General features: G+C 49.8%; 1 protein-coding gene across 1 annotated transcript in view; it reads right to left on the bottom strand.

The window, feature by feature from the left end:
- Nucleotides 1-706: 706 nt before the first annotated feature.
- CASQ2 (calsequestrin 2) overlaps nt 707-26,324 on the bottom strand; it is a 47,413-nt gene continuing 21,795 nt past the window's right edge. The window contains exons 3-11 of the mRNA XM_054163196.1: nt 25,079-25,179; nt 20,597-20,708; nt 19,717-19,790; nt 19,147-19,277; nt 13,243-13,288; nt 8,483-8,537; nt 6,804-6,904; nt 6,388-6,462; nt 707-916 (exon numbers count right to left, since the gene is read on the bottom strand). Of these exons, the coding sequence (XP_054019171.1) occupies nt 707-916; nt 6,388-6,462; nt 6,804-6,904; nt 8,483-8,537; nt 13,243-13,288; nt 19,147-19,277; nt 19,717-19,790; nt 20,597-20,708; nt 25,079-25,179 (905 nt within the window). The remainder of the gene's footprint in view (nt 917-6,387; nt 6,463-6,803; nt 6,905-8,482; nt 8,538-13,242; nt 13,289-19,146; nt 19,278-19,716; nt 19,791-20,596; nt 20,709-25,078; nt 25,180-26,324) is intronic.

The raw sequence follows: 26,324 nt of genomic DNA on the forward strand, positions 1-26,324 counted from the left end.
TCTTGACATCTCATACCAGACTGTGCTTTACCCATCTTTGGCCTGAGCTTTCAAGAAGAAAGTGGTTCAGACAGGGAGCATGGGGTTTGGTTTTGCATGGCACTGCCAGCCAGGAATACCCTGTTGTCATATGGAACTTCTAATACCTTCAATAAGCATCCCTAAAACCTTCCTTCCCCCCCCAAGCTTTTTGCTGTTACTAGCATGTTAATGAGTATCTACAGACTCCTGCAGCAGAACTTGCAGGATTGAGTAGCTGCAAAGGGTGTTTAATAAAAGGACTAAACTTCATAGTGGCCTTTCCTGTGTCTTGAAGGGAGATTTGGTCTTTGGATGTTAAGTGCTGGGCTGATGAGCATGGAAAACACAAATTGGCTCTCTGTGTCCCTCTGGCAGCAAGCAGGCAGGCACTTTTCTCCTGCCCTGGGACACTGGGGGCAAATTCCCTGCAGTTTCCTGTTGTCCTTACTAAGGAGGCATGATTTGCAGCAGTGCTGGGTGCCTGCAGGTGCTGCCCACCGCAGGGGCAGTGCCGGTGGCTCAGCACTGAGAATCAAGCCAGGGAGAGGGGGCCCAGCAGGGACAGGGGGAGCAGGGCAGGGGCAGGGGAGGAGGAGCAGTGGTGCTTGCTGATGCTCAAACACAGGTCTGCCAATAGAGGGGGAAGCCTCTTGGCCCCCACGAGTCAAAACGCACAGAGTCACAATTAGTCATCATCGTCATCGTCGTCATCATCGTCGTCGTCGTCGTCATCATCGTCGTCGTCATCATCGTCGTCGTCATCGTCGTCGTCATCGTCGTCATCATCATCTTCAGTATTTATCTTCCCAGAAAGCACATCCTCTATCCAGTCCTCCAGCTCCTCAGCTGTGGGCAGGTCATCATCATCTGTGATCTCCATCCAGACACTGTCAGCCTGTGAGGACAGATGGGGGGGGATTAGCCACCCTCGGATACTCAGGGATTGGGTTCTCTGCTGTTGTGGGGGTGAGGCTGGACCACAGGTGGGATGCAGGGATGGTGCTGGGAGCTGGGGTTGTTTAGCCTGGAGAAGAGGAGGCTTAGGGGAGATCTTCTTGCTGTCTACAGCTACCTGAAGGGAGGTTGTAGCCAGGCACGGGTTGGTCTCTTCTCCCAGGCAAACAGCACCAGAATGAGAGGACACAGTCTCAAACTGTGCCAGGGGAGGTTTAGGCTGGAGGTGAGGAGAAAGTTCTTCACAAAGAGAATGTGCTGCCCAGGGAGGTGGTGCAGTCACCATCCCTGGAGATGTTCAAGAGGGGATTGATGTGGCACTTGACCCCATGGTTTAGCAGCCATGAGGTGTTGGGTGACAGGTTGGACTTGATGATCTTTAAAGTCTTTTCCAATCTTATTGATTCTGTGAGTCTATGATTAGCTCCCTCTCTGCCACAGCTTGTGGGCAGGCTTGGCCACCATGTCTCTCTGCCCACATGTTGGGATTACCACTTTGCCCTGAAGTGCTGTTGCATCAGATTAGGGGCCATGGGACTGGTCAGTGGGTTTAGGTGAGAGTGTGGGACTGCTTGCCATGGGTTAGATATGTGCCTTCTCCCTGTTCCAGTCTTGCACTGCCTCCAACTGTGAGCAAGTGCTCTGTCCCTCTGATGCATCATCCTTACCCTGTTTGGCCAGTTCTCTACGCTCCAAGTCTACATAAAGAGTCGTGCCAGATCCTCCTGCATCACCTCAGCTCTCAGGACACCACAGTGTTTCCCTCTCTCCTTTCAGATCCCCTCCAGAACCTCCTCCTTTGAGCCTTTAAATTCTGCTGTCAGCACCCCTTCTCCCCAGCCCCTTTTCCCATCACCTTTGCCACAGGATGTTGCTCTGGACTCCCCACATGCACTAGTCATTCCACCTCTTGGAGGAGCTTTTCCTCAGATCATCTCAACCGTGCTCCCACTGAAGAATGATGAAAACTACTGATGGCCTGGACTGCAGGTGTCCTCTGCACCTTCCATCCAGCCCTCTGTGTTACTTCCACAATCTAGAGGGGATGGAGGCACTCAGTAACAAGATGCTGTCTGGATTGCGGCTGTTACCCCGGGGACCAGAAGCATAGCTGGACGGGGTCTGAGGCCTGGAAATGAAAGGTTCTCTCTCTGCTTTGCTATAGGTTCCTTGGATAAATGCCTGGGTAAGGCCCTTTGCCTTGACTATCTCCCCTCCATGACACAGGATCAGGCTTCTCTTTTGCAGAGGTGCTGTGAGGTTGTCTTGTTTGACATTGGATGCTGCAGAAGAAAGTGCTTTGCATGTATCAGAAGGCAACCACCAGCTTTTGCAAGTGCATCCAACATCTTTTTCTCTTTGTGGTAGATGGTTCTCTCTGGTTTCTGGCTTGCTGAAAAGCCAGACCAACTTTTGCTCAAGGAAGGCTGCTTTTCCCTTAACCTATTTTCCTCCCAAACCACCAGAACTGTAAGGAAACAGAGCCACGGAGAGGCAGGCAGCTCTTGCTTCATGCAGATGATCTTATCATAGAATCATAGGGTTGGAAGGGACCTTTAAAGGTCATCTAGTCCAATATCCCCCTGCAGTAAGCAGAGACATACCCAGCTAGATCAGGTTGCTCAGAGCCTCATCAAGCCTGACCTTGAACATCTCCAGGGATGGGGCCCCCAACACAGAATCACAGAAGTAACCAGGTTGGAAAAGACCTTCAAGATCATTGAGTCCAACCTATCACCCAGCACCATCTAATCAACTAAACCATGGCACCAAGTGCCTCATCCACTCTCTTTTTAAACACCTCCAGTGATGGTGACTCCACCACCTCCCTGGGCAGCACATTCCAGGGGCCAGTTACTCTTTCTGTGAAGAATTTCTTCCTAACACCCAGCCTAAACTGCAAAATTGTTTTAGAATCACAGAATTGTTAGGGTTGGAAGGGACCTCAAAGATCATCCAGTTCCAACCCCGCTGCCATGGGCAGGGACACCTCACACTAGATCAGGTTGCTCAGAGCCACATCCAGCCTGGCCTTAAAAACTCCCAGGGATGAGGCTTCTACCACTTCCCCAGGCAACCTGTGCCAGTGTCTCACCACCCTCATGGAGAAGAACTTCCTAACATCCAATATGAATCTACCCATTTCTATTTTTCTTTCCATTCCCCCTAATCCTATCATTACCTGACACCCTGAAAGTCCCTCACCTACCCCATTTTCCCCCTTTTTCCCCTCAAATTGCAGAGCACCTGGCCTCTATTGGAGTCTCCTCCCACCCCAGGTGTGGCCACTTGGCCCTCCACACCCACTCCCCTATTTAATCCCCACCAGGAATGGCAGTAGCCCCAAGCTGAGCCCATCTGGGCTGAGGATCCTCCTCTCATCACTGGTGAGTGCCCCTGGTGCACACTGGGTGATGGTGGTGGTGACAACAAAGGCCGGGGGGCCTGGTGGCCCCCCGGTTGTTAGGGCAATGATTGATGACTACCCCAATGTCACCCACAGGTGCTGGTTTGGCCTCCTCACTGGGGCTGAGCTCCTCTGTGTGGTATCTTGGCTGGTGAGGGTCTTGCCCCTGGCTCTGGGATGGGTGCAGGAATGGTGGTGGTGGAGCAGGTTGTGTTATGCTGATATTAAGCCAAAATATTCCTAGGGCCCACTTCTCTGAGTTCATAGGATCATAGGATGTTATGGGTTGGAAGGGACCTCTGAAGATCATCCAGTCCAACCCCCCTGCCAGAGCAGGACAGCAGAATCTAGCACAGGTTGCACAGGAACACATCCAGATGGCAACCTGGGCAACCTGTTCCAGTGTTTCACCACCCTCACAGTGAAGAATTGCTTCCTAACATCCAATCTAAATCTACCTTCCTCTAGTTTAAAACCATTGCCCCTTGTCCTAGTGCTACAAGCCACTGTAAATAGTCCCTCCTCAGCTTTCTTGTAGGCCCCCTTCGGGTGCTGGGAGGCTGCTATAAGGTCTCCCTAGAGCCTTCTCTTCTCTAGGCTGAACAAACTGAACTCTCTCAGCCTTACTTCTTAAGAGAGGTGCTTGTCCTCACTCTTAGGGCTGTTTGTGCAGCAGCAAATGACACCTTCAAATAATAGGAAGAGAAGCTGGCCCACTGCACCTGGAGAAGATGCTGTGCCAATGCAGAGTGTCATGGCCCGAGTCCCAAGCCAATACAATGTGCCAGGCTGGGGGCTGCTGGGACCTCTGGTGTTGGTGTTGGCAGGTTTTTGGAGAGGTGATAGGGTCACAGGGGTGAGGTCCACCCAAGCCAACAGCAGTGCTTATTTTCACTCTATTGTGTAAGCCTCACTTTGTGCCTGTGTAACCTGGCTGACTGCAGTGGTGCAACACTGAAATAATGACCTGAGCTCAGTGTTTCTTTTAGGTATCACCTGCCAGCCTGGGGCTTTCTTAAATGCCTCTCTTGAGGAACAGAAATCAGACTTCAGGAGGATGAAACAAAAGCTGTAAGTGCTATCATCAATAACATGAAACATTTGCTTTATCAAAGCTAGATGATCCATGAGTTGTAACAGGTGGACATGGATAGAATAGAATTAACCAGGTTGGAAGAGACCTCAGAGATCATCAAGTCCAACCTATCACCCAACACCATCTAATCAACTAAACCATGGCACCAAGCACCCCATCCAGTCTCCTCCTAAACACCTCCAATGATGGTGACTCCACCACCTCCCCAGGCAGCACATTCCAATGGCAAATCAATCTCTTTATGAAGAATTTCTTCCTAACATCCAGCCTAAACCTCCCCTGGTGCAGCTTGAGACTGTGTCCTCTTGTTCTGGTGCTGGTTGCCTGGGAGAAGAGACCAACCCCCTCCTGGCTACAACTTCCCTTCAGGTAGTTGGAGAGAGCAATAAGGTCTCCCCTGAGCCTCCTCTTCTCCAGGCTAAGCAACCCCAGCTCCCTCAGCCTCTCCTCACAGGGCTGTGCTCCAGACCCCTCCCCAGCTTTGTTGCCCTTCTCTGGACACATTCAAGTGTCTCAATGTCCTTCTTAAACCGAGGGGCCCAGAACTGGACACAGGACTCAAGGTGTGGCCTAACCAGTGCTGAGCACAGGGCACAATGACCTCCCTGCTCCTGCTGGCCACACTGTTCCTGATGCAGGCCAGGATGCCATTGGCCTTTTTGGCCACCCGGGCACACTGCAGGCTCATGTTCAGCCTACCATCAACCAGTACCCCCAGGCCCCCCTCTGCCTGGCTGCTCTCCAGCCACTCTGACCCCAACCTGTAGCACTGCATGGGGTTGTTGTGGCCACTTAGATGTGTTAAATCTCATGCCCTTGGACTCTGCCCATCTGTCCAGCCTGTCAAGGTCCCTCTGCAGAGCCCTTCTACCCTCTAACAGATCAACTCTTGCCCTCACCTTGGTGTTGTCTGCAAATTTACTGATGATGGACTCAATCCCCTTGTCCAGATTATCAATAAAGATATTGAACAGAGCATGGGCCCCAGCACTGATTCTGCCTAGGCACATGTTCCTCCCTAATTCTGCTTTCTGTGTGATTCTCTTGCCACTGACAATCCTGCTGCCATGAATTTCCATTGACAGCCATTTAATGTTCTTTTGACATGACTTAAGCATGGTCAACAGTTGTCAATATAATGAAGAGAGACACTGCAGGCTAGTGCTAAGGGCAAAAGACTTGAAGATTTGGGCTCTGTTTCTGGTTTCTCTGCTCACTTGGCTCATGAAAGGAGGTGACAGATTATCTGAGGGCCTGGATGAACCCCAGTATACCTTCTTTGCCCCATCAGCACCCCTCTGTTGCCAGTGTATGTCATACTCTCATTAAGACTATATATTTATTTGGGTTTTTTTCCCAAGCTGTGCAGTTTTTTTCCCCAGTCATCTGCTGGAGACCATCTTCCCCTCCTACTCTCAAGCTGTGCCTCTCTTGTGCTGTGAAAACATCCTCCTTTTTCTAGTCTTCTCCTCCTTTAAACACATCTCCTTTTTTTCTTCCACCCACTGCACATTTTTCCTTCACAAACCCACCCAGGTTCAGTCAGAGAAGGGCATGAGCATAGGTGCATTCTGTGGGTCAAGGTGGAAATGTAAGACCTTGAAACCCAAACTGGGCAAAGCCCTGAACCTCAGACTGCAGGGCTTGGTCCTGCCCTCAGCAGATGTGCTTTGTGTGTGACTCAGCAGCAGAAGTATGCTCAGACTGAAGCCCTGAAACCTGATGTCAGAGGTTCCCTGCTACACATAGGAATGCTGAAGTCTTTACACTTTTTTTTTCCTGAGGGGGAAAAAACCCAATCTGGTCTACCCACACCTAGCAGCAGCAATCTCACTGGTCCCAGCATATCCCACACCTTCTAGCACCCTCCTCCTGGGATGGCTGGATTTTCTGGGCAGGCACTACTCACGTCTGTGACGTTCACCACCCCGATCTGTGGTCTGAACAGGTCTATCTTGAAGGTCTTCTCCCAGTAAGTGATCAGCTGGAGGAGTGAGAAACAAAGCTCAGAGAAGGGTGTCTGCAGTATCCCACTGCATTAATTCAGCCAGCTGGGCTGGGGTGGGCACCCTGCACTGGAGAGAAGAAATGCAGAAGGCAAGCTTGGGCTGCCACAGGCGGCAAAGGGAAGTGCCAGCTCTGGGGAGGTTCCCAAGACACCACCTTCATGGGGGGCAGACCCAAACCAGCAGCCCATAGGGATCACTCAGGGTTCAATTTCCCATCCTTCCCTGTCCCACGTTCCCTGGGGCAATTTGTGCAGGCATGCACGCACAGCCCCATCCATGAACCAAACCAAGAGGGCAAGGAGCCCCTGCCACTCACCAGAGGAAAGTCATCAGGGTCAATCCAGACAATGCTCAGGTCAGGATTATCTGTGTTGTCCCTGGCAACCTGCTTCAGAATTTCCAGGAACTCAAAGCCATCTGAAACGATACATGAAGCGCTGCCGCTCTCTCCTGCAAGCGCGCAGGCACGCGGTGGGGTGTTTCAGCTGCCCCCTCTCCCCCCTGCACCCAGGAGTTGTTTAGAGTTCTCATTAACATGCTGTCTCCCAGCTCGGTCTTCTGATAATAAGGCTTTTGATTTCCAGCATCCTTCCTGGGCACTGAAATTAGTTACAGATGAATTGAGTCTCGTAATCCTTCCCCGCAGTGGAACAACGTCACTGTTTGCTTCTGGCGAGGGAGCAACTCAGCCCCCGAGAGGCCAAAGCCTTTGGGCACGCTGATGGTGCTGAGAAGAATCTGTGCTGCAGCTTTACAGGAGCTGATGCCCTGGTGTTCCCCACAAGCCAGTCTCACACCCAACTCTCTGCACTGTCTCAGAGCCACAGAGCAAGATGGATGCAGCGTTAGGGAGCAAATCACACGTCCAGAGAAGGGCAGTGAGGCTGGGGAGAGGCCTGGATGGAACACAAGCCCCATGAGGAGAGGCTGAGGGAGCTGGGGTTGCTTAGCCTGGAGAAAAGGAGGCTCAGGGGAGACCTTATTGCTCTCTACAACTACCTGAAGGGAGGTTATGTTCAGGTAGGGGTTGGTCTCTTCTCCCAGACAACCAGTGCCAGAACAAGAGGACACAGCCTCAAGCTGTGCCAGGGGAAGTTTAGGCTTGAGGTGAGGAGAAAGTTCTTCCCAGAGAGAGCTGTTAGCCATTAGAATGTGCTGCCCAGGGAGGTAGTGGAGTCACCATCACTGGAGGTGTTCAAGAGGGGTCTGGATGTGGCCCTTGGTGCCATGGTTTAGTAGTCATGAGGTGTTGAGTGATAGGTTGGACTGGATGATCTCTGAGGTCTTTTCCAACTTTATAGATTCTATGATTAGATAAAATCCTGGTGCTGGGATGGAGGGGATGACATTTTCCCCCCAGTTGCCCATCTTTTTATATAGAATCATAGAATACATCAGGTTGGAAGGGACCTTTAAAGGTCATCTAGTCCAATATCCCTCTGTGGTAATCAGAGACATACCCAGCTAGATCAGGTTGCTCAGAGACCCATCAAGCTTGACCTTGAATGTCTCCAGGGATGGGGCCTCCACCCCCTCCCTGGACAACTTGTTCTAGTGTTCCCCCACCCTCATCACACAGAATTTCTTCCTAATACCCAATCTAAATCCACCCTGGTCTAGTTTAAAACCATTTCCCCTTGTCTTAGTGCTACCTGCCCTTGTAAATAGTCCCTACCCATGTTTCTTGTACTGGAAGGCTGCTTTAAGGTCTCCCCAGAGCCTTTTTTTCTCCAGGATGAACAACTTTAACTCTTTCAGTCTGTCTTCACTGGAGAGATACTCCAATCCCTCTGATCATTTCTGTGGCTGTCCTCTGGACCTTCTCCATCAGCTCCAGAATGTGAATTCCAGTTAGCATACCTGCTAGCATGAACACCCAGAAATATCCCAGCTCCACATCCTGCTAAGCTGGAGCTTCACCATGCAAACAAAGCAGATGAAAGTACACTTTCTTGAGTGACAGAGAGTCACACAAGGAGGGAAACAGCCTCCTACCTGGGTCGTCTTCTTCAGCAAAGGCCACGATGTGGATTCCCTCCATGTCATCCTCCTGGAACCAACAAAACAATTACTGATGGGCCAGAGGATTGCAAAGGGAGGCTTGCCTGGAGCCTGGCTGATACACCAGAGATGGAAGCTGACATGAGGCCAAGTCATGGAGGTATTAGGTGCTGAAGCAGGTCGTTTGGGTAGCACTGCTGAAACCCTTCATCCGAAAATGAGGTGGGCATCATGTTGACAAAGGTGAGGGAGCTTCAGGTGGTGCAGAGAAAAGCCTTGCCTGTAGAGAAGGTCAGGAGCTCTGTGGCATGGGCTCACCTTCCATAAACAAGGTCACTTACCCTCCTATCTACCACCATGAACAGCCCCCTCTGGCCGTTTCAGGCTATGCCTTTCAAAGTTAGCTGCAGCTTTTGAGCAGAGAAAGTGGAGAAGTCTAAACAATTCCCAGCTGGGTGTAAAAAGGAAAACAAATTTCATTGGCCAGATGTGTGAGATGGACCCCCAGCAATCTCACAATCTGCCTGGCTGGAGAGAATCTTATCTACTGTCCTTGCAGATAAGCACACTAACAGTGCTTTGAGCTAACAGGACTCCTGAAGTCTTTGCTCTTTCCTCCTAATTATCGAGGAAAGGAGGAGGGGGGAGGACAGCTGAGCAGTTTCCCCACTCCTTCTGGGATGCCAGGAGGGGTTCAGGGGGGTTTCCATGCTGTTCTCTGATTGTAAATACCTGTATGATATTGTAAATACTGTGTATTTGTACATATTCATTGCATTCCATTGTAGAGTGTTGTTACTGCTTGTATAATACAGCTTCCATTTGCTTCAGACTGAGTGAGCTGTGCTGCTTGTGAATGCAGTGGGAAACTTCTAAACCACTACACCCCCAGACATGCTCTTTTGGGGTCAACAGAGGTTTCCTCATGACATGGGAGGCAAGGTGGCTCACTTGGGCCCCTTTTGGGAGGTGAAGGGTCTATGCTTTAGGTAAGGGCCTCTGTGAGCAGTGAGGAGAGCTGCGTAGGAGGCTCATTTCGGGGCTCCAAAGAGTGGAGGACAGAAACGGTGACCCGGCGGACTGCTGCTCTCCACGAGTAATGGGTAATGATATTGGCAAAGGCCAATGGATCTGCTGGCCAGTTCGTCATCCTCCTGCTATGAATGTCATCTCTGAATTATCCCACAGACCAGCTTCGCCTTCCTTGCTCACTACCAGTCCCTGCTTTCCATTTCAATTGGTTTTAATGCGGAGGGGAAGAAAAAATTCCCATCTAAATGCTAATTTCTTTTCCCTTTTGAGCCCAGAGGTGACAAAGCCACCATCAGAAACTGAGAAGGGGAAAGAAAAAAAGGCCTGAAAGATTAAGTGGAAAACATTATCTTTAAAAACAATAGAGGATGCTGGGCCTCTGCTGGTGTCTTCAGGGAATACCTTTCCACCGGAGCATCTAGCTGGGCCACTTGCAGCTGGCAAAATCTGGACTGTTGCTTTTCCTCCATGTTTGCCAGCAGCATTGTCAGGCAGCAAAACAAATACATAAAAAAGAATAGATGTGTGTTGTATAATTACATATAGACTAGAATTAACCAGGTTGGAAATGATATTTGAGAACATCAAGTCCAACCTCTCACCCAGTGCCATCTAATCAACTAAACCACGGCACCAAGCACCCCATCCAGTCTCTTCCTAAACACCTCCAGTGATGGTGACTCCACCACCTCCCTGGGCAGCACATTCCAATGGCCAATCTCTCTTGCTGGGAAGAACTTCTTCCTAATATCCAGCCTAAGTTATATAATATAGCTCTATTTTGACCTCCAAAGAAACAAACTGGGTTAACTGCAGTGGGCGAAGGCATTGAGGGCGTTCTGAACTTGCAGCAAGATCAGAATCCAGCCCTTTGCCTCCTGGAGGTGCAAGTCACCTACTTGTAGTAGGAGGCAAGCTGTGTGTTTCCAGGCTGTTGGTAAAATTACCATCCCACCACTGACAATTCACACTTTTCCTAAGGTTATTTCAGGATATGTTCAGTATGAAAGCAAAATCACCACACGTGAAATTTAGGTCCTACTGTAAGCCCCAGGAAAAATCCTCGAGGGCCCTGAAGCTGGTGAAGGCTCTAGAGAAAAAGTCTTAGGAGCACCTGAGGGAACTGGGATTGTTTAACCTGGAGAAGAGGGGGCTGAGGGGAGACGCTGTTAAATAATAGAACAGAATTAACCAGGTTGGAAAAGACCTTTGAGATCAAGTCCAGCCTATGGCCCCTCAGTTTAGGAAGGATGTTGACTTGCTGGAGCGTGTCCAGAGAAGGGCAACAAGGTTGGTGAAGGGCTTGGAGCACAAGCCCTATGAGGAGAGACTGAGGGAGCTGGGGTTGCTTAGCCTGGAGAGGAGGAGACTCAGGGGTGACCTTATTGCTCTCTACAACTACCTGAAGGGGGGTTGTAGTGAGGCAGAGGTTGGTCTCTTCTCCCAGGCAACCAGCACCAGAACAAGAGGACACAGTCTCAGGCTGCATCAGGGGAGGTTTAGGCTGGAGGTTAGGAGGAAGTTTTACACAGAGAGAGTGATTGCCCACTGGAATGGGCTGCCTGGGGAGGTGGTGGGGTCGCTGTCACTGGGGGTGTTCAGGGCAAGGCTTGACAGGATGCTTGGTTCCATGGTTTAGTTGATTAGGTGGTGTTGGGTGATAGGTTGGACATGATAATCTTGAAAGTCTCTTCCAATCTGGTCTGGTCTATTCTATTCTATTCTATTCTATTCTATTCTATGACCCAATGCTATCTAATCAACTAAACCATGACACTAAGTACCCCATCCATCTCTTCTTAAACACCTCCAGTGATGGTGACTCCACCACCTCCCTGGGCAGCACATTCCAATGGCCCGTCTCCTTCTGGGAAGAATTTCTTCCTCACCTCCAGCCTAAACCTCCCCTGGTGCAGCTTGAGACTGCATCCTCTTGTTCTGTTGGTGGTTGTCTGGGAGAAGAGACCAACTCCCACCTGGCTACAACCTCCAGGTAGTTGTAGACAGCAATGAGGTCTCCCCTGAGCCTCCTCTTCTCCAGGCTAAGCAACCTCAGCTCCCTCAGCCTCTCCTCACAGGGCTGTGCTCCAAACCTCTCCCCAGCTTTGTTGCCCTTCTCTGGACATGTTCCAGCAACTTAACATCTTCTTGCTCTCTGCTGAAAGGAGGTTGTAATGAAGTGTGTGTTTTGGGGGGTGGGGGGAGGTATCTGTCTTTCCTCCCAAGTAATTAGCCATAGGACAAGAGGAAATGTCCTCAGGTTGTGCCGGGGAAGGTTTAGATACTAGGAAAAATTTCTTCACTAAAGGAGTGGTGAAGCATTGGAATGTGCTGCCCAGGGAGGCAGTGGAGTCACCATCCCTGGAGGTGTTCAAAAAATCTGTAGGCATGGCACTCTGGGGCCGTGGTGGTGTTAGGTTGGCAGTTGGACTTCATGATCTTGGAGGTCTTTTCCAATCGTAATGATTCTGCGACTTCAATGGATCTCTTCTCTACACAACCTGTACTTCAAAACAAAATGAGAAGCTCTCATGCCTAAGTGACTCACAGCTCCTGGCTCAGCTGTGTTACCTCTTGCCTTTTTGTATTAAAGACTCACAAGTTTTGTGGATGCTTTGGAGTCCTGCAGTGTCTCACGTTACGCAGCCAAGCAAGGAGGCAACTCAACGCTGTTATAAATGTACTGAGCCTTTCTGGAGGGAGGACTGCATCATCCTTTGGGGCTGCAAAGCACCTGTTCAGCTTTGCTCTTCAGCATTCAGCTGGCACTTGAAGTTCCCTGGTGCGCTATTAACATTGTGCTTGCTCACAGCGAAGGGATAATTGGTTATACATAATTTTGCTTCCATTTTTCACCCTCTCCCTTTCCCCCCCTCCACTGGCAGACCAAGAGAGTTCTCAGTGTGTGACCAGTGCCAAACCTCCAGTTAGTTCCTCGCAACTGCCGACCCGCGGCTTGCTCACACTGTGAGGAGTACAATCAATGCATGATTTGCTCTGTAAGCTGCACAATTAGCTGAACTGCTTGCTTGTGTTTGGAATTGTACAAGTGCTCTGGAACATTTGCCATGAGTCATCCGTTGAGGGCAACCTCACCTAGTGAGCAGGCCACTGAAATCACCCCGCCACCAGCGCTGACACCCATTAGATGAGACAGAGCGTCCTTGGGGAGGATGTTCTTAATAGCTATGTTATGGTTGCTGCAGATGCCCAACATCCACCTGGCACACATGGTTAGCTTTCCCCATTCCCACTCTGGAGCAAACAGGGCCCAGCTCAGCTGTCCATTGCTGTTGAGCAAAGAGTGATTTGACACTGGAATGTGCTGCCCAGGGTGGTAGCTTTCTCTCTCAACCCACCACATGGAGCCACCATCACTGGAAGTGTTTAAGAGACTGGGTGAGGCACTTAGTGCCATGGTTTAGTTGATTAGGTGGTGTTGGGTGACAGGTTTGACTCAATGATCTTGAAGGTCTTTTCCAACCTGGTCTGGTCCATTCTATTCTACTCCACTCCACTGCACTCCACTCCACTCTACTCCACTCTGTTCTAACCCAAATACTGGGCATCACAGCAAGGCTTTCCCTTCCCAGAGAAGGGAAAGTGGCCTGGCAAGGAAGGAAAGCTAATGTTTTGCTCAGCCAGAGGCTTTAGCTCCTGAGCAGCAGTTTCTTGGTGGAAGCTAGTAGGGGACTCAGGGTTTCCCACGCACACATGCTTACCCATGTCTCAAACATGTCTTCTGGGCGCAGCTTCCGCAAGGTGGCCCTGAAAGGAAGACAGAAACACTCTTTGGGGATATGTCCAGCACCTTCACACACGACACTGCCAGCATCATGGAAAAGGTCACTGTGGCACATGTAGTTGGTGGCTGGAGTCAGCACAGCCAGGCGCATTCTGAATTCAGGCAAAGTAGGTCACAGTATCACAGTATAGCTAAGGTTGGAAGAGACCCCAAGGATCATCAAGTCCAACCTGTCTCCACAGACCTCACGACTAGACCATGGCACCAAGTGCCACGTCCAATCTCCCCTTGAACACCTCCAGGGACGGTGACTCCACCACCTCCCTGGGCAGCACATTCCAATGACAAACGACTTGCTCAGTGAAGAACTTTCTCCTCACTTCAAGTCTAAACCTCCCCTGGCACAGCTTGAGACTGTGTCCCCTTGTTCTGGTGCTGGTTGCCTGGGAGAAGAGACCAACCCCTTCCCGGTCAATGCGTGTTTTTCTTCATGGTGGTAAAGCTCTGCCCTTGTGTGATGGGTTATGCCTATCCTGAAAGAAGGGGGAGATAGGGGGAGTGGGAAGGGGTTCTGAGAGTCTTGCTCTCCCTGGAGGGTGTTTTCCCCCTGGGGAACTGCGTTAGTCTGTTCCACTCCCTCTCCCTGACCAGCAAGTCTATATAAAGGAAGACACTGCAGCCATTGGCTCTCTTTTACTTCTGCCTTGCCAGGACAAAAGGACCAAGAGAGTCACTGCTGGCTTCCTGGTTCCCTGCCATGTGGTTGGGCCTGGTCTTTCTCCCTGCTGCATCTTCAAAGGACTGTTGGTTTTGTATCACAGAGAGAGTTGTTAGCCATTGGAATGTGCTGCCCAGGGAGGTGGTGGAGTCACCATCCCTGGGAGGTGTTCAAGAGGGGACTGGACGTGGCGCTTGGTGCCATGGTTTGGTAGTCATGAGGTGTTGGGTGACAGGTTGGACTTGATGATCTTTGAGATCGTTTCCAACCTTGTTGATTCTATGAGTCTATGATTCTATTTTCTCCCTATCCATCCTTGTTTCTTACCCTTGTGAACCCTTCCTGTTATTGTTTTATATATATCTATATAGTGTTTAGAGAAAGTTTTACCTCTGTACTTCCCAACTGATTCCAAATTATTTCTCGGTAGATTTACCTCCTCCTTTTTTTCCTTATCCCCCTTTCTTTCCTTTCTTTTTTTTTCCCTTGGGGGGGAGGGGGGATGGGGGAGGGGGGAAGTGGGGGAGGGATTCTCAGTCTTGCACACCCCCATCTGAGTTCTTAAATCCCAGTTAAGGCTCAAACCACCACACCTTGCCTACACTGGAGTCACTGCAGCCATGATTCGTGCTTGGGAAGATGAGCTGCCTCTCTGTGCTAGGACAGGCTGGTGAATTAGTCCCACACATGGCAGGTTGTTCTGCCTGTGTCCAGAGCACAGGGTGACCCATTCACTTCTGTCTTGCAACCCCTGGGGCATTCCTAATGGGCTTTGTTCCCCTTTTCTCCTGGTTTTACCCCAGCATAATTGCACCATAAAAATCCTTCCAAACTCTGCTGAAGCAAAGAAGACAGGATAAACTTTGGCAAGAAAATTAGATCCTAATAACCACTGGCAAGAAAATGTAAACCTTAAGACTGACTGTTCTGGGTTACATCCACACTGGGAGGGGGGGGAAGGATTGCTTCCCCCAGAAGATAAAAGAAACCTGATCCAGGTGGACTTGGCTTCTCCCTCCCAGGAGGAGGGGTCCCCCAGGTCTAAGTTGTTCTGTTCCACTCCCCCTTCCTGTCCAGCAAGACTATAAAGGGGAGGGCATGGCAACCATCTTTCTCTTTGCTCCTGCCTCATCTATTTGAAAGGACCAACAGCTGCTGCTGGCCTCCTGGTTCTGCCATGTGGTCAGGTCTGATCTTCTCCCTGCTGCATCCAGGCTTCTCTAAAGGACTGCAATCCACACACACCAAGGGGGATACATGGCCATCCACATTTGGTTTTGTATATTTCCCTATTCATCCTTATTCCTTACCCTTGTAAACCCTCCCTGGTACTGCTATATATATTTTGTCATTCAGAAATTTACTTCTCCTGCTTCCAAACTGACTCCAGATTATTTTTTGGTAGTTTTACCTCCAGTCTCTGCGGGGGCAGGGGGAGGACTTCTCGGTTCCTTGCTACCATCTGAGCTCTTAAACTCCCGTTAAGGCTCAAACCACTACACTGAGCAAAGCCAAAGTTTTTGAGAAGTAGTTAAAAGGAGAAAAAATAGTAAATATTTTCATGCACATTCATAGCAGGAACCCTGCCAGAGGTCCTGGCAGGCTGAGAGGTGATTGGGGTGTTGAAGGGGCACCCAAGGAGCACAGGGCTATAGCAGACAAGCGCAAGTAATCCTTTGCGCTGCTGCTCGCTGTGGCATCGGGTGTTTAGGGAGGCTCTTCTAGCAGAGCAGGTCTCCTTGGCTGACCATCCCCTGGAGCTGTTGCAAAGAATCACTTGCTGAGGTCCTGGAACAGATTGGCAACGGGATAGCATGTTGGCAGAACCAGGTGGCCTCTATGTGATATGAAACCTGTTGCTTCAGTTTGTTTCACTGCAAGAAGTGTCCAGAGAAGGGCAACAAAGCTGGGGAGAGGTTTGGAGCACAGCCCTGTGAGGAGAGGCTGAGGGAGCTGGGGTTGCTTAGCCTGGAGAAGAGGAGGAGGCGGCTCAGAGGAGACCTTATTGCTGTCTACAGCTACCTGAAGGGAAGTTGTAGCCAGGTGGGGGTTGGTCTCTTCTCCCAGGCAGCCAGCACCAGAATAAGAGGACACAGTCTCAAGCTGCACCAAGGGAAGTTTAGGCTTGAGGTGAGGAGAAAGTTCTTCCCAGCAAGAGTAATTTGCCATTGGAATGTGCTGCCCAGGGAGGTGGTAGAGTCACCATCACTGGAGGTGTTTAGGAGGAGACTGGATGAGGTACTTGGTGCCATGGTTTAGTTGATTAGATGGTGTTGGGTGATAGGTTGGACTTGATGATCTCTGAGGTCTCTTCCAACCTGGTTAATTCTATTCTAAGAAGAGTGGAAACAAAGGGAATTTTTCAGAGGTCCCTAAAGGACCTGAAGAGCCATAGATCCTGAAGGGTGACTTCTTTTGGGGTATGATGATACCAGAGAAAGTTGGATCTGTTTAGCCTGGACAAGAGGAGACTGAGGAGGGACCCCATCAATGCTTATCAATATCTGAAGAGTGAGTGTCAGGAGGATGGAGCCAGACTCTTCTCAGTGCTGTCCAGTGAGAGGACAAGGGGCAATGGACACAAACTGGAACACAGGATATTCCAGGTAAAAGGAAGGAAAATATTCTTCACTTGGAGAGTGGCAGAGCACTGGGCCAGGCTACCCAGAAAGGTTGTGGTGTCACTGTCTGTGGAGGCATTCCAAAACCACCTGGACATGTTCCTGTGTGATTTACTGTAGCTGATCCTGCTTGAGGGTTGGACTAGAGGGTCTTCAGAGGTCACTTCCAACCCCTACCATTCCATGATTCTGTGAAAAGCAGAGTTAAGAGGCATCTGAAGGAATGTTACACAACAGCACAAGAGACACCTGGCATTCAAGAGGGAAGTCCTGACCTTGGATCTGCTGCAGTTCCCAGAACAACTCAGTGAGTGTAGGGAGGTATGCTGGTCAGTGCAACAAGCTACCTTTGGAGGACCATTGGACAAGGGCCCTTACTAAAGCCTCCTAGAGAAACAAGAGCTGCAGTTAGATCAGAGGAGGGGTCCTCCTGTGGAGTAATGACATTGGAAGATGAACAATCACTCTGCACGGCAGAGGGGACCAGCCAATTAAAATTCATAACAGATGCTTTGGCATCATCATGTGCATAATATATTCTCACATAATCTAAAAGAGATGGGAATGCAGCAGTGTTTGCTTATCATATCCAACTCTTTGACATCCAACAAAGGCCTGGCTATGAGGAGATACAGAGGGACCTCCTGAGACTTGAGTGGCTGCTAACAAGTAATAGAATGAAAAGAAATGGCCTCAAGTTGCACCAGGGGAGGTTTATATTGAGTATTAGAAGAAACTTCTTCACTGAATGGGTTCTGAAACACTGGAACCAGCTCCCCAGGGAAGTGGTTGAATCCCCATCCCTGGAGGTGTTTCAAAGAGACAGAGATACGGTGCTGAGGGACATGATTTAGTACAGACTTGGTAGAGTTGGACTCGATGACCTTAGAGGTCTTACCAATGAAAATGATTCTATGATAGATAGACATAGGAAGTAAAGCACTTGAAGGAAAACAACTCTGGAAATCCAGGTGCAACTACAGGTTTAAATAAATTATAGTTAATTATTGTCTCACAGAAAAGGGGCCCAGGTATCACAGATTCAGAAAGCATCAGCTCCGGAGGCAAAATGCAAAGAGAAGGTTACAAATAATTGGGAATTAATTAGGAGTAAACCACATTATTCCATTATGGCACTGGACAGCTCAGGCTGGGGTCAGAGTGGCTGGAGAGTGGCCAGGCAGAATGGGACCTGGGGGTACTAGTTGAAAGTAGGCTGAACATGAGCCAGCAGTGTGCCCACGTGGCCAAGAAAGCCAATGGCATCCTGGTCTGGATCAGGAATAGCATAGCCAGCAGGAGCAGGGAAGTCATTGTGCCCTGTACTCAGCACTGGTTAGGCCACACCTTGAATCCTGTGTCCAGTTCTGGGCCCCTCAGTTTAGGAAAGATGTTGAGTTGCTGGAAGGTGTCCAGAGAAGGGCAACAAAGCTGGGGAGGGGTTTGGAGCACAGCCCTGTGAGGAGAGGCTGAGGGAGCTGGGGTTGCTTAACCTGGAGAAGAGGAGGCTCAGGGGAAACCTTCTTGCTCTCTACAACTACCTGAAGGGAGGTTGTAGCCAGGTGGGAGCTGGTCTCTTCTACCAGGCAAGCAGCACCAGAACAAGAGGACACAGTCTCAAGCTCTGCCAGAGGAGGTTTAGGCTAGAGGTTAGGAGGAAGTTCTTCCCAGAGAGATTGGCCATTGGAATGTGCTGCTTGGGGAGGTGGTGGAATCACCATCACTGGAGGTGTTTAGGAAGAGACTGGATGGGGTGCTTGGTGCCATGGTTTAGTTACTTAGATGTTGTTGGGTGATAGGTTGGACTCAATGATCTCAAAGGTCTTTTCCACCCTGGTTAATTCTAGTCTAGTCTAGTCTAGTCTAGTCCAGTCCATTCCATTCCATTCCAATAATAATGCACAGTGAATGCACATGTGGTTCTGGCAATCCCATCACAGAAATTACATGAAAAAGAGACATGGAAATATTGCAGTGGTAAATGAAAGTATGAAATTCTCTCTGTTTGGTGGAGATTAGAATCATAGAATCAATAAGGTTGGAAAACACCTAAAAGATCATCAAGTCCAACCTGTCACCCCAGAGCTCATGACTACTAAACCATGGCTTCAAGTGCCAAGTCCAATCCCTTTTTGAACACCCCCAGGGACGGTGACTCCACCACCTCCCTGGGCAGCCCATTCACGTTAGCTTGATATAGAAGTGTGCACTGCTATGGGCAGGTATGGGACTTCAATTTATTCTTGAGCCAAAAGCCTCATAGGAACAGCCAGGCAATGAAGAAATAAGACACAAAGTCTGTTCAAGAAGAAACTTATTGACCACATCACGATTAAGTTAACAACTGGCTCCTCTGGGGAAGATTAGTCAGTTGTAAAATTGTGAGAATTAAATAGGGAAGAGCTCATGATCTTGTAAAAGAGGTGGTCATCATCCTGTTGTTGTTTTTTTGTAACTGAGGGATGCCTTAGAGCAAGGAGCCTGCCATGACAGACACCTTTATCCACTTGCCATGGCCAGGAGTGTCCTGGATGCTACATACCTTTTGTGCTCCTTCACAAACTCAACCAGCTCCTCTTCTGAGTAAGGCTTATCAGGGATGTGAACAGGCTCGTCCATAAACGGTTCGTAGAAGTCCACCTCGTTCATCTTCAGGCCTAGCTTCTTGGCAACCTGTTCCAGTGCAGATGGTCAGAGATGAGCGAGCTTGACAAGCCTCTGCCATTCAGAGTGGCAGAGATGAGGTCAAGGGGCTTGCTCTCTCTCACCATACACTTTTAAGGGTGGCCAACAAAATATGAATGGAACTTTCCTTGGTGAAAAGGAAATGCTGATGCTCTCTACACCACTGGTCTCAAGAGCTGGGGCAGAGCAAGGCCAGAATCAACATCCCATAAACTTAATTGGGATGGTTTGCAGACCTGCCTCCAGGCTGCAGAAATGGCCTTTTGTCTTGTGACAGGGAGAACCCCAAATGCAGACACCAATAGCACAGAGTATAGGTAGAATGCAAAGGAGAAACTGGAGACAGGCATTAAATCTGGGAACATCCTGAGCTTCTGGAGAGCAGGAGGTGCTCTGTGAGCTCCCAGGAAGGTCCATGGATGCTTACCCCTTTGTCAAAGGTGGCAAAAAACTTGATGTATGGCTGGAAGTGTTCAGCAGCTTCTTCAAATGCTTTATAATCTGGAAGGAGAAAAGGGGAACGAAGCAAAGGTTTCACAGGCAGCCCAATGTGAGCAGGTGAGACAGGCTGTGGTGGTGCAGCAGATCTGCTGAAATGTTGCTTGGTTAGGTAGGAACAACTGGGGGGTTTTGCTGAAGGCAAGCTTCTCTAATGTGAGTTGCACACTACCACCACCACCTAGAGAGCAGGGGGATTGCTTGGGGCTGGCAAGAGGAGCTTGCTGGAGCTTGCTGGAGAGAGTCTTAGGTGAGGGTTTCTCAAGACTCATCTCAAGGTGATGCTTTGCCTGGACTCTGGTCTCTGAGGTGCCCACTGCTCAGGGCATGGGACCAGCCCCCTCTCAGTCTTGGGGTTCTGTGAGAAGGAACAGGTCAGTGTCTATGTTGGGCTGCTCTGAAGTGTCCTGCTTAATGCTGCTGTGGGTTTGCCAGGTTAGGGTTTAATGTGTGTCCCTCTTGTTCGCTTTGCCTCCCTCCCTCTTTCTTTGACCCTTTAGGCTCATAAGCAGTGTAACTGTAACCTCAGCTGGTTTGGGGTGAGGTAGACTAACTTCAAGCCCCTGGATTATCTCCCTTGGTCTAAGCAGCAGACACCTTGCGGAAGGGCCATTGCTGTTGGTGTAGGAACGGGCTCATGCACAGTAACGCCAGAAATTTCCCTGCAACCCCACCTCATCCTCCAGCAACTTTGTCACTGTCACAGCCCTAACATATACCCCTAACAACTTAGTGCAGAAGAACTGATGCCCAGTCCCCAGGGCCCCAAGCTTGGGCTCCAAGCCCCTCAAGGAACATATTTCTCTTACGTTCAGAGTCTTCTCCTTTGAAGTAGCCGATGAGTTTGATTTCCTCGTCGATTTGGTCAAAGGCCTGAAGCTCCAGCTTGCTGTTTATGACCTCCACAGGGTCTTCTAGCAGCTGCCATGACAAATGCATTTCATAACATACCCATTGGTAGCACCACCCTATGCCTGGCAGAGGGTGTCACTATCGGCCTAAGTGGGGAGAAAGAGGTCACCCAATTTCTCTGCTGCTGGAAACTAGGATTAGTGCTCTCTGCCTTAATGTGAGGGACTGAGATATGCAGGTCACCTTCAGAGAAAGCTCTTATTAGGTTCACTGGTTAGGTTAGGTTAGGTTAGGTTAGGTTAGGTTAGGTTAGGTTAGGTTAGAATAGAATAGAATAGAATAGAATAGAATAGAATAGAATAGAATAGAATAGAATAGAATAGAATAGACCAGGTTGGAAGAGACCTTCAAGATCTTTGAGTCCAACCCATCATCCAACAACATCTAATCAACTAAACCATGGCACCAAGCACCCCATCAAGTCTCCTAAACACCTCCAGTGATAGTGACTCCACCACCCCCCCAGGCAGCACATTCCAATGGCCAATCACTCTCTCTATGAAGAATTCCATCCTAACATCCAGTCTAAACCTCCCCTGGTGCAGCTTGAGACCGTGTCCTCTTGTTCTGGTGTTGGCTGCCTGGGAGAAGAGGTTGAAGCACCAAGAGGGAAGCTGGGAGATTCATTTGGGTCTGGGTAACCCAAATGAGTGCTGAGGGACCTGCTGTGATGAGAGATAAGGGGTAGCAATTGCAGCTGGCTTTAGCAAGACCAAGGATAAAGCAGACTGAAAGGGACCGTGAGCTTCTGTGCATGATGGATATCTTCATTTTCACTTGTCATTCACTGCAAGAGGTCATTGCAGAGGACTTGGGTTTGGAAAGCCTTAATACCAAAACACTGGAGGGTGGCCAAACACTGTTTTGGAGCAGTGGAAAGTCATGTGAATTTTCCTGCCTGTCAGGATGTTGGTGTTGCTGAGACAGCTGGAAGAGCTATCTGCCTCTTCAGTTTGTCCTTCTTTCTATTTTCTTAACTAGTCACTGCTGGTGAAGGTACTGGGGCTGATTATTTTGCCCTGCAATACTGGTGTGGGTCAGGTGTGGTTTCACTGGAAAACAACCCAAACAAAAAGCAGTCAGCCCACTATACAGCCTACAGAGGAGCAGAGAGCCTCTGGGTTTATGGGATCAGGCTGCCAAGGCACCACAGAGGTGTTTGGTTTTATTTCCCCTCTTTGCTGGGTATTTTGTCTGTGGAGTGGAACACACCCAAGCAGGAATCCTTCTTTTCTTCCTTTGTTCATAGAACATGGTTTTTCAGTGGCACACCACAAAGTAGAGCAAACAAAACCTCACAAAGCACCTTACACTGCATCCTTTGTGACTGGTGCTCTGGCATGAGGCCATCTCTGCTGTCTGTCCACAGCAGCACATACAGCTCCCTGCTGGCCTGAGCCTTAGGACCCGGGGATCCCACTGCTGCCAGGGTCACAGCAAAGCCCTGCCCTGTCTGTTGCACTACTAGGTGGGGCAGATGCCCATTTCTGATCCTGAAGCCACTTGCCTGTGTTTTGGCCACAATACCTGGTGCACTAAGACACAGACTTTGCTGTAGATCTAAGGTCCTAGGGAGCTGCTTTTCTTCTCCAGCCATGCCTCTGCCCACCAGTACTCCTGCACTGCAGGAGCCCACTTAGGCAACCTGCCACCCTGGGAGGGAAACAAACACTTGAAACTCTACCACTCACCTTACCTCCCCTGCTCTCCATTATTACACAGCTGCTCATTCAGGGAGACTCATCTCTAAGGAAAGCCAAGCTGCTGCAAAATGTTTTCACTGCCAAGCAAAGACCATGTTTTTGGGGTGTTGCCTGGGCAGAAAGAGAAGTGCAGTGTGCTGGTGGAGCTTTTGCAAGCCAGCAGAAAGGTGAGTACATAGTTGTGCCCATGCTAAAAATGAACCTCCTTCTCTGGAGGTTTTCCTGTGTTCCTGTGCAGCCTGCTCTAGGTGACCCTGCCCTGGCAGGGGAATTAGACTAGATGATCTCCAGTGCCTCCCTTCCAGCCCCTACCATTCTGTGATTTTGTGACACAGAAGCACTGGGTCCTAGCTAGTAGCTTGATCTTCTCTAACTCATAGCAGTGCAGTGCAGTAGGTTCATTGAACAGGCAGTAGAAGATGATGCTGTTTGTGTGGTTTTGCCTAGAAATGGGCAAATAATTTGCAGCAGGTGCCTTTTTCAATGAACTGAGCTCTTTTTAGTTGCTCTATGAGAATGAGACTTCTTGGATTCTTTTTTACTTAATAACCCTCAATTTAAGAAGGACATTGAGACACTTGAATGTGTCCAGAGAAGGGCAATGAGGCTGGGGAGAGGTCTGGAGCACAGCCCTGTGAGGAGAAGCTGAGGGAGCTGGGGTTGCTTAGCCTGGAGAAGAGGAGGCTCAGGGCAGACCTCATTGCTCTCTACAACTACCTGAAGGGAGGTTGTAGCCAGGAGGGGGTTGGTCTCTTCTCCCAGGCACCCAGCACCAGAACAAGAGGACACAGACTCAAGCTGCACCAGGGGAAGTTTAGGGTGAAGATGAGGAGAAAGTTCTTCCCAGAGAGAGTTGTTAGGCATTGGGATGTGCTGCCCAGGGAGGTGGTGGAGTCACTGTCCCTGGAGGTGTTCAAAAAGGGCTTGGACGTGGTGCTTGAAGCCATGGTTTAGTTAGTCAGGAGGTGTTGGGTGGCAGGTTGGACTTGATGATCTCTGAGATCTTTTCCAACCCTGTTGATTCTATGATTCTATGATTTTTGAAGAACACTTCTTTAAAAAAGAAGACTGAATGGTTTTGCAAATGCCGAAGCGTTTGCACACCAACCAGCCTGCTAACTGAGGTGGGTAAGTAGCAGTCAGTTATGAGGGACTGCCTCTTGCCTCCAACCAAATACTCTGTAAACAGGACAGCAAGCAGAACATCTGATGAAGAGTGACTGAAGGAGCTAGGGCTGTTTAGGTTGGAAAACAGGAGGGTGAGGGGAGACCTCACTGCTCTCTACAACTACCTGAAAGGGTGCTGTGGAGGGGCTGGTGCTGGTCTCTTCTCACAGGTAGGAAGTGACAGAACGTGATAGAAGTGATTTGCAGAGGGACCTCGACCGACTGGACAGATGGGCAGAATCCAATGGGATGGCATTTAACGAGTCCAAGTGCCAGGTGCTGCACTTTGGCCACAGCAACCCCATGCAGAGCTACAGGCTGGGGTCAGAGTGGCTGAGAGCTGCCAAACAGAGAGGGACCTGGGGGTGCTGATTGACACCCACCTAAACATGAGCCAGCAGTGTGCCCAGGTGGCCAAGAGGGCCAATGGCATCCTGGCCTGTATTAGGAATAGTGTGGCCAGCAGGAGCAGAGAGGTCATTGTGCCCCTGTACTCTGCATTGGTTAGGCCACACCTTGAGTCCTGTGTCCAGTTCTGGGCCCCTCAGTTTAAGAAGGACATCGAGACACTTGAATGTGTCCAGAGAAGGGCAACGAGGCTGGGGAGAGGCCTTGAGCACAGCCCTGTGAGGAGAGGCTGAGGGAGCTGGGGTTGCTTAGCCTGGAGAAGAGGAGGCTCAGGGGTGACCTCATTGCCCTCTACAACTACCTGAAAGGTGGTTGTAGACAGGAAGGGGTTGGTCTCTTCTCCCAGGCAACCAGCACACAGGGGACACAGTCTCAAGCTGTGCCAGGGGAGGTTTAGACTCGAGGTGAGGAAAAAGTTCTTCACCGAGCGAGTCATTCGTCATTGGAATGTGCTGCCCAGGGAGGTGGTGGAGTCGCCGTCCCTGGAGGTGTTCAAGGGGAGATTGGACGTGGCACTTGGTGCCATGGTCTAGTTGTGAGGTCTGTTGGGACAGGTTGGACTTGATGATCCTTGGGGTCTCTTCCAACCTTAGTTATAGTGTGATACTGTGAGACTGTAATGAGAGGGAAAGCTTCAAGCTGTGACTGGGTAGGTGTAGACTGGACACTAGGAAAAGAATTTTCACTGAAAGAGTGGTCAGGCACTGGAATGTGCTGCCCAGGGAGGTGGTTGAGTTACCCACCCTGGATGTGTTTAAAGGTGATTTGGATGCAGTGCTTGGGGATATGGTTTAGGGGTGAACCTTGTAGAGCAGGGTTATCAGTTGGACTGGGTGATCCTGAAGGTCTCTTCCAACCTGCATGTTTCTGTGCTTCTGTCTTTAAGATGTAAGTGGCTGGTGGCATGTAAATACACCAGCTTTCCCAGGAACCTGTGGTCAGATAAGTAATTGGGAAGCTGGAAAATGTCATCCTTACCAGGGTGTAACAAACAGGGACGGAATTTCAAATAGAGATAAACCCTGTGGTTCTTAGCAGAGGGAGCATTTGCAAGGCCTTTTCTGGGAGGCTTTAGCTAGCTTTGAGCTTATCTGTGCTTACATCCAGCAGGAATTCCACCAAGACATCTGTGGCCAGTTCCCCATCAAATTCAATCAACCTCTCATCCTTAAAGACGTAGAGACTCCCCTCTTCAACCAAACCTGAAAGAAGGAGACAAGAAACATAATGTCTACATGTCACTTGGAGCATTTTTACTGCAGGGTATCTTGCTTATTCTTCTAGCAACACCTCCTGGGAGAATGCAGGTTCCAGTTCACTGTGTTGGTCTAGTTGGAAACAACCTGAGCAATTTCCTGACAGCTGTTTGAGATGACACCCTTCTACAAGAAGGGCTGGAAGGAGGAATTGGGGAACTGCAGGCCTGTAAGTCAGAGATCAGTGTTGGGGAAGGTCACGGAGCAGATCATCTTGAGTGCTATTACACAGCCTGTGCAGGTGAGGGGCAGATCCTCCTTCATGAACCTCATCTCCTTCTACAACAAGATGACCCCCTTAATAGATGAGGGAAAGGCTGTGGACTTTGTAAAGCCCTTTGACACCATGTCCCACAGCATCCTCCTGGAGAAACTGGCTGCTCCTGGCTTGGATGGGTGGATGCCACACTGCGTAAAAACCTCTCTGGATGGCCAGGATCAAATCCAGCTGGTGACCAGTCACAAGTGGTGTTCTCCAGGGCTCAGTGTTGGGAACAGTTCTCTTTAGTATCTTTATCAATGATCTGGACAAGGGGATTGAGTGCACCCTCTGTAAGTTTGCAGATGACACTAACCTGGGTGGGTTGTGTTGATCTGCCTGAGGATCAGAAGGCTTTACAGAGGGACCTGGACAGGCTGGATTGATGGACTGAGCTGAGCTGCATGAAATTCAACAAGGCTGGGACTTGCACTTGGGTCACAACAACCCCATGAACACTCCAGGCTTGGGTCTGAGTGGCTGGAAAGCTGCCCAGCAGAGAAGATCTAGGGGTGTTGATCAACAGGAGGCTGCACATGAGCCAGTGTGTGCCCAGATGGCCAAGAAGGCCAACAGCATCCTGGCCTGTATCAAGAATATTGTGACCAGCAGGAGCAGGGCAGTGGTTGTTGCCCTGTACACTGGTGAGGCTCCATCCTGAGTGCTGTGTTCAGTTTTGGAGCCTCACTGCACAAAAGGCATCGAGGTGCCAGAGCACATCCAGAGGAGATCAGCATATCCTGTGATGGGTCTGGAGAACAGGTCTTGTGAGGAGTGGCTGAGGGAACTGGGCTTCCTTAGTCTGGAGAGAAGTAGGCTGGGGAGAGACCCT

This window comes from Dryobates pubescens, chromosome 8, assembly GCF_014839835.1.
Source record: "Dryobates pubescens isolate bDryPub1 chromosome 8, bDryPub1.pri, whole genome shotgun sequence".
Lineage (NCBI taxonomy): Eukaryota > Metazoa > Chordata > Aves > Piciformes > Picidae > Dryobates > Dryobates pubescens.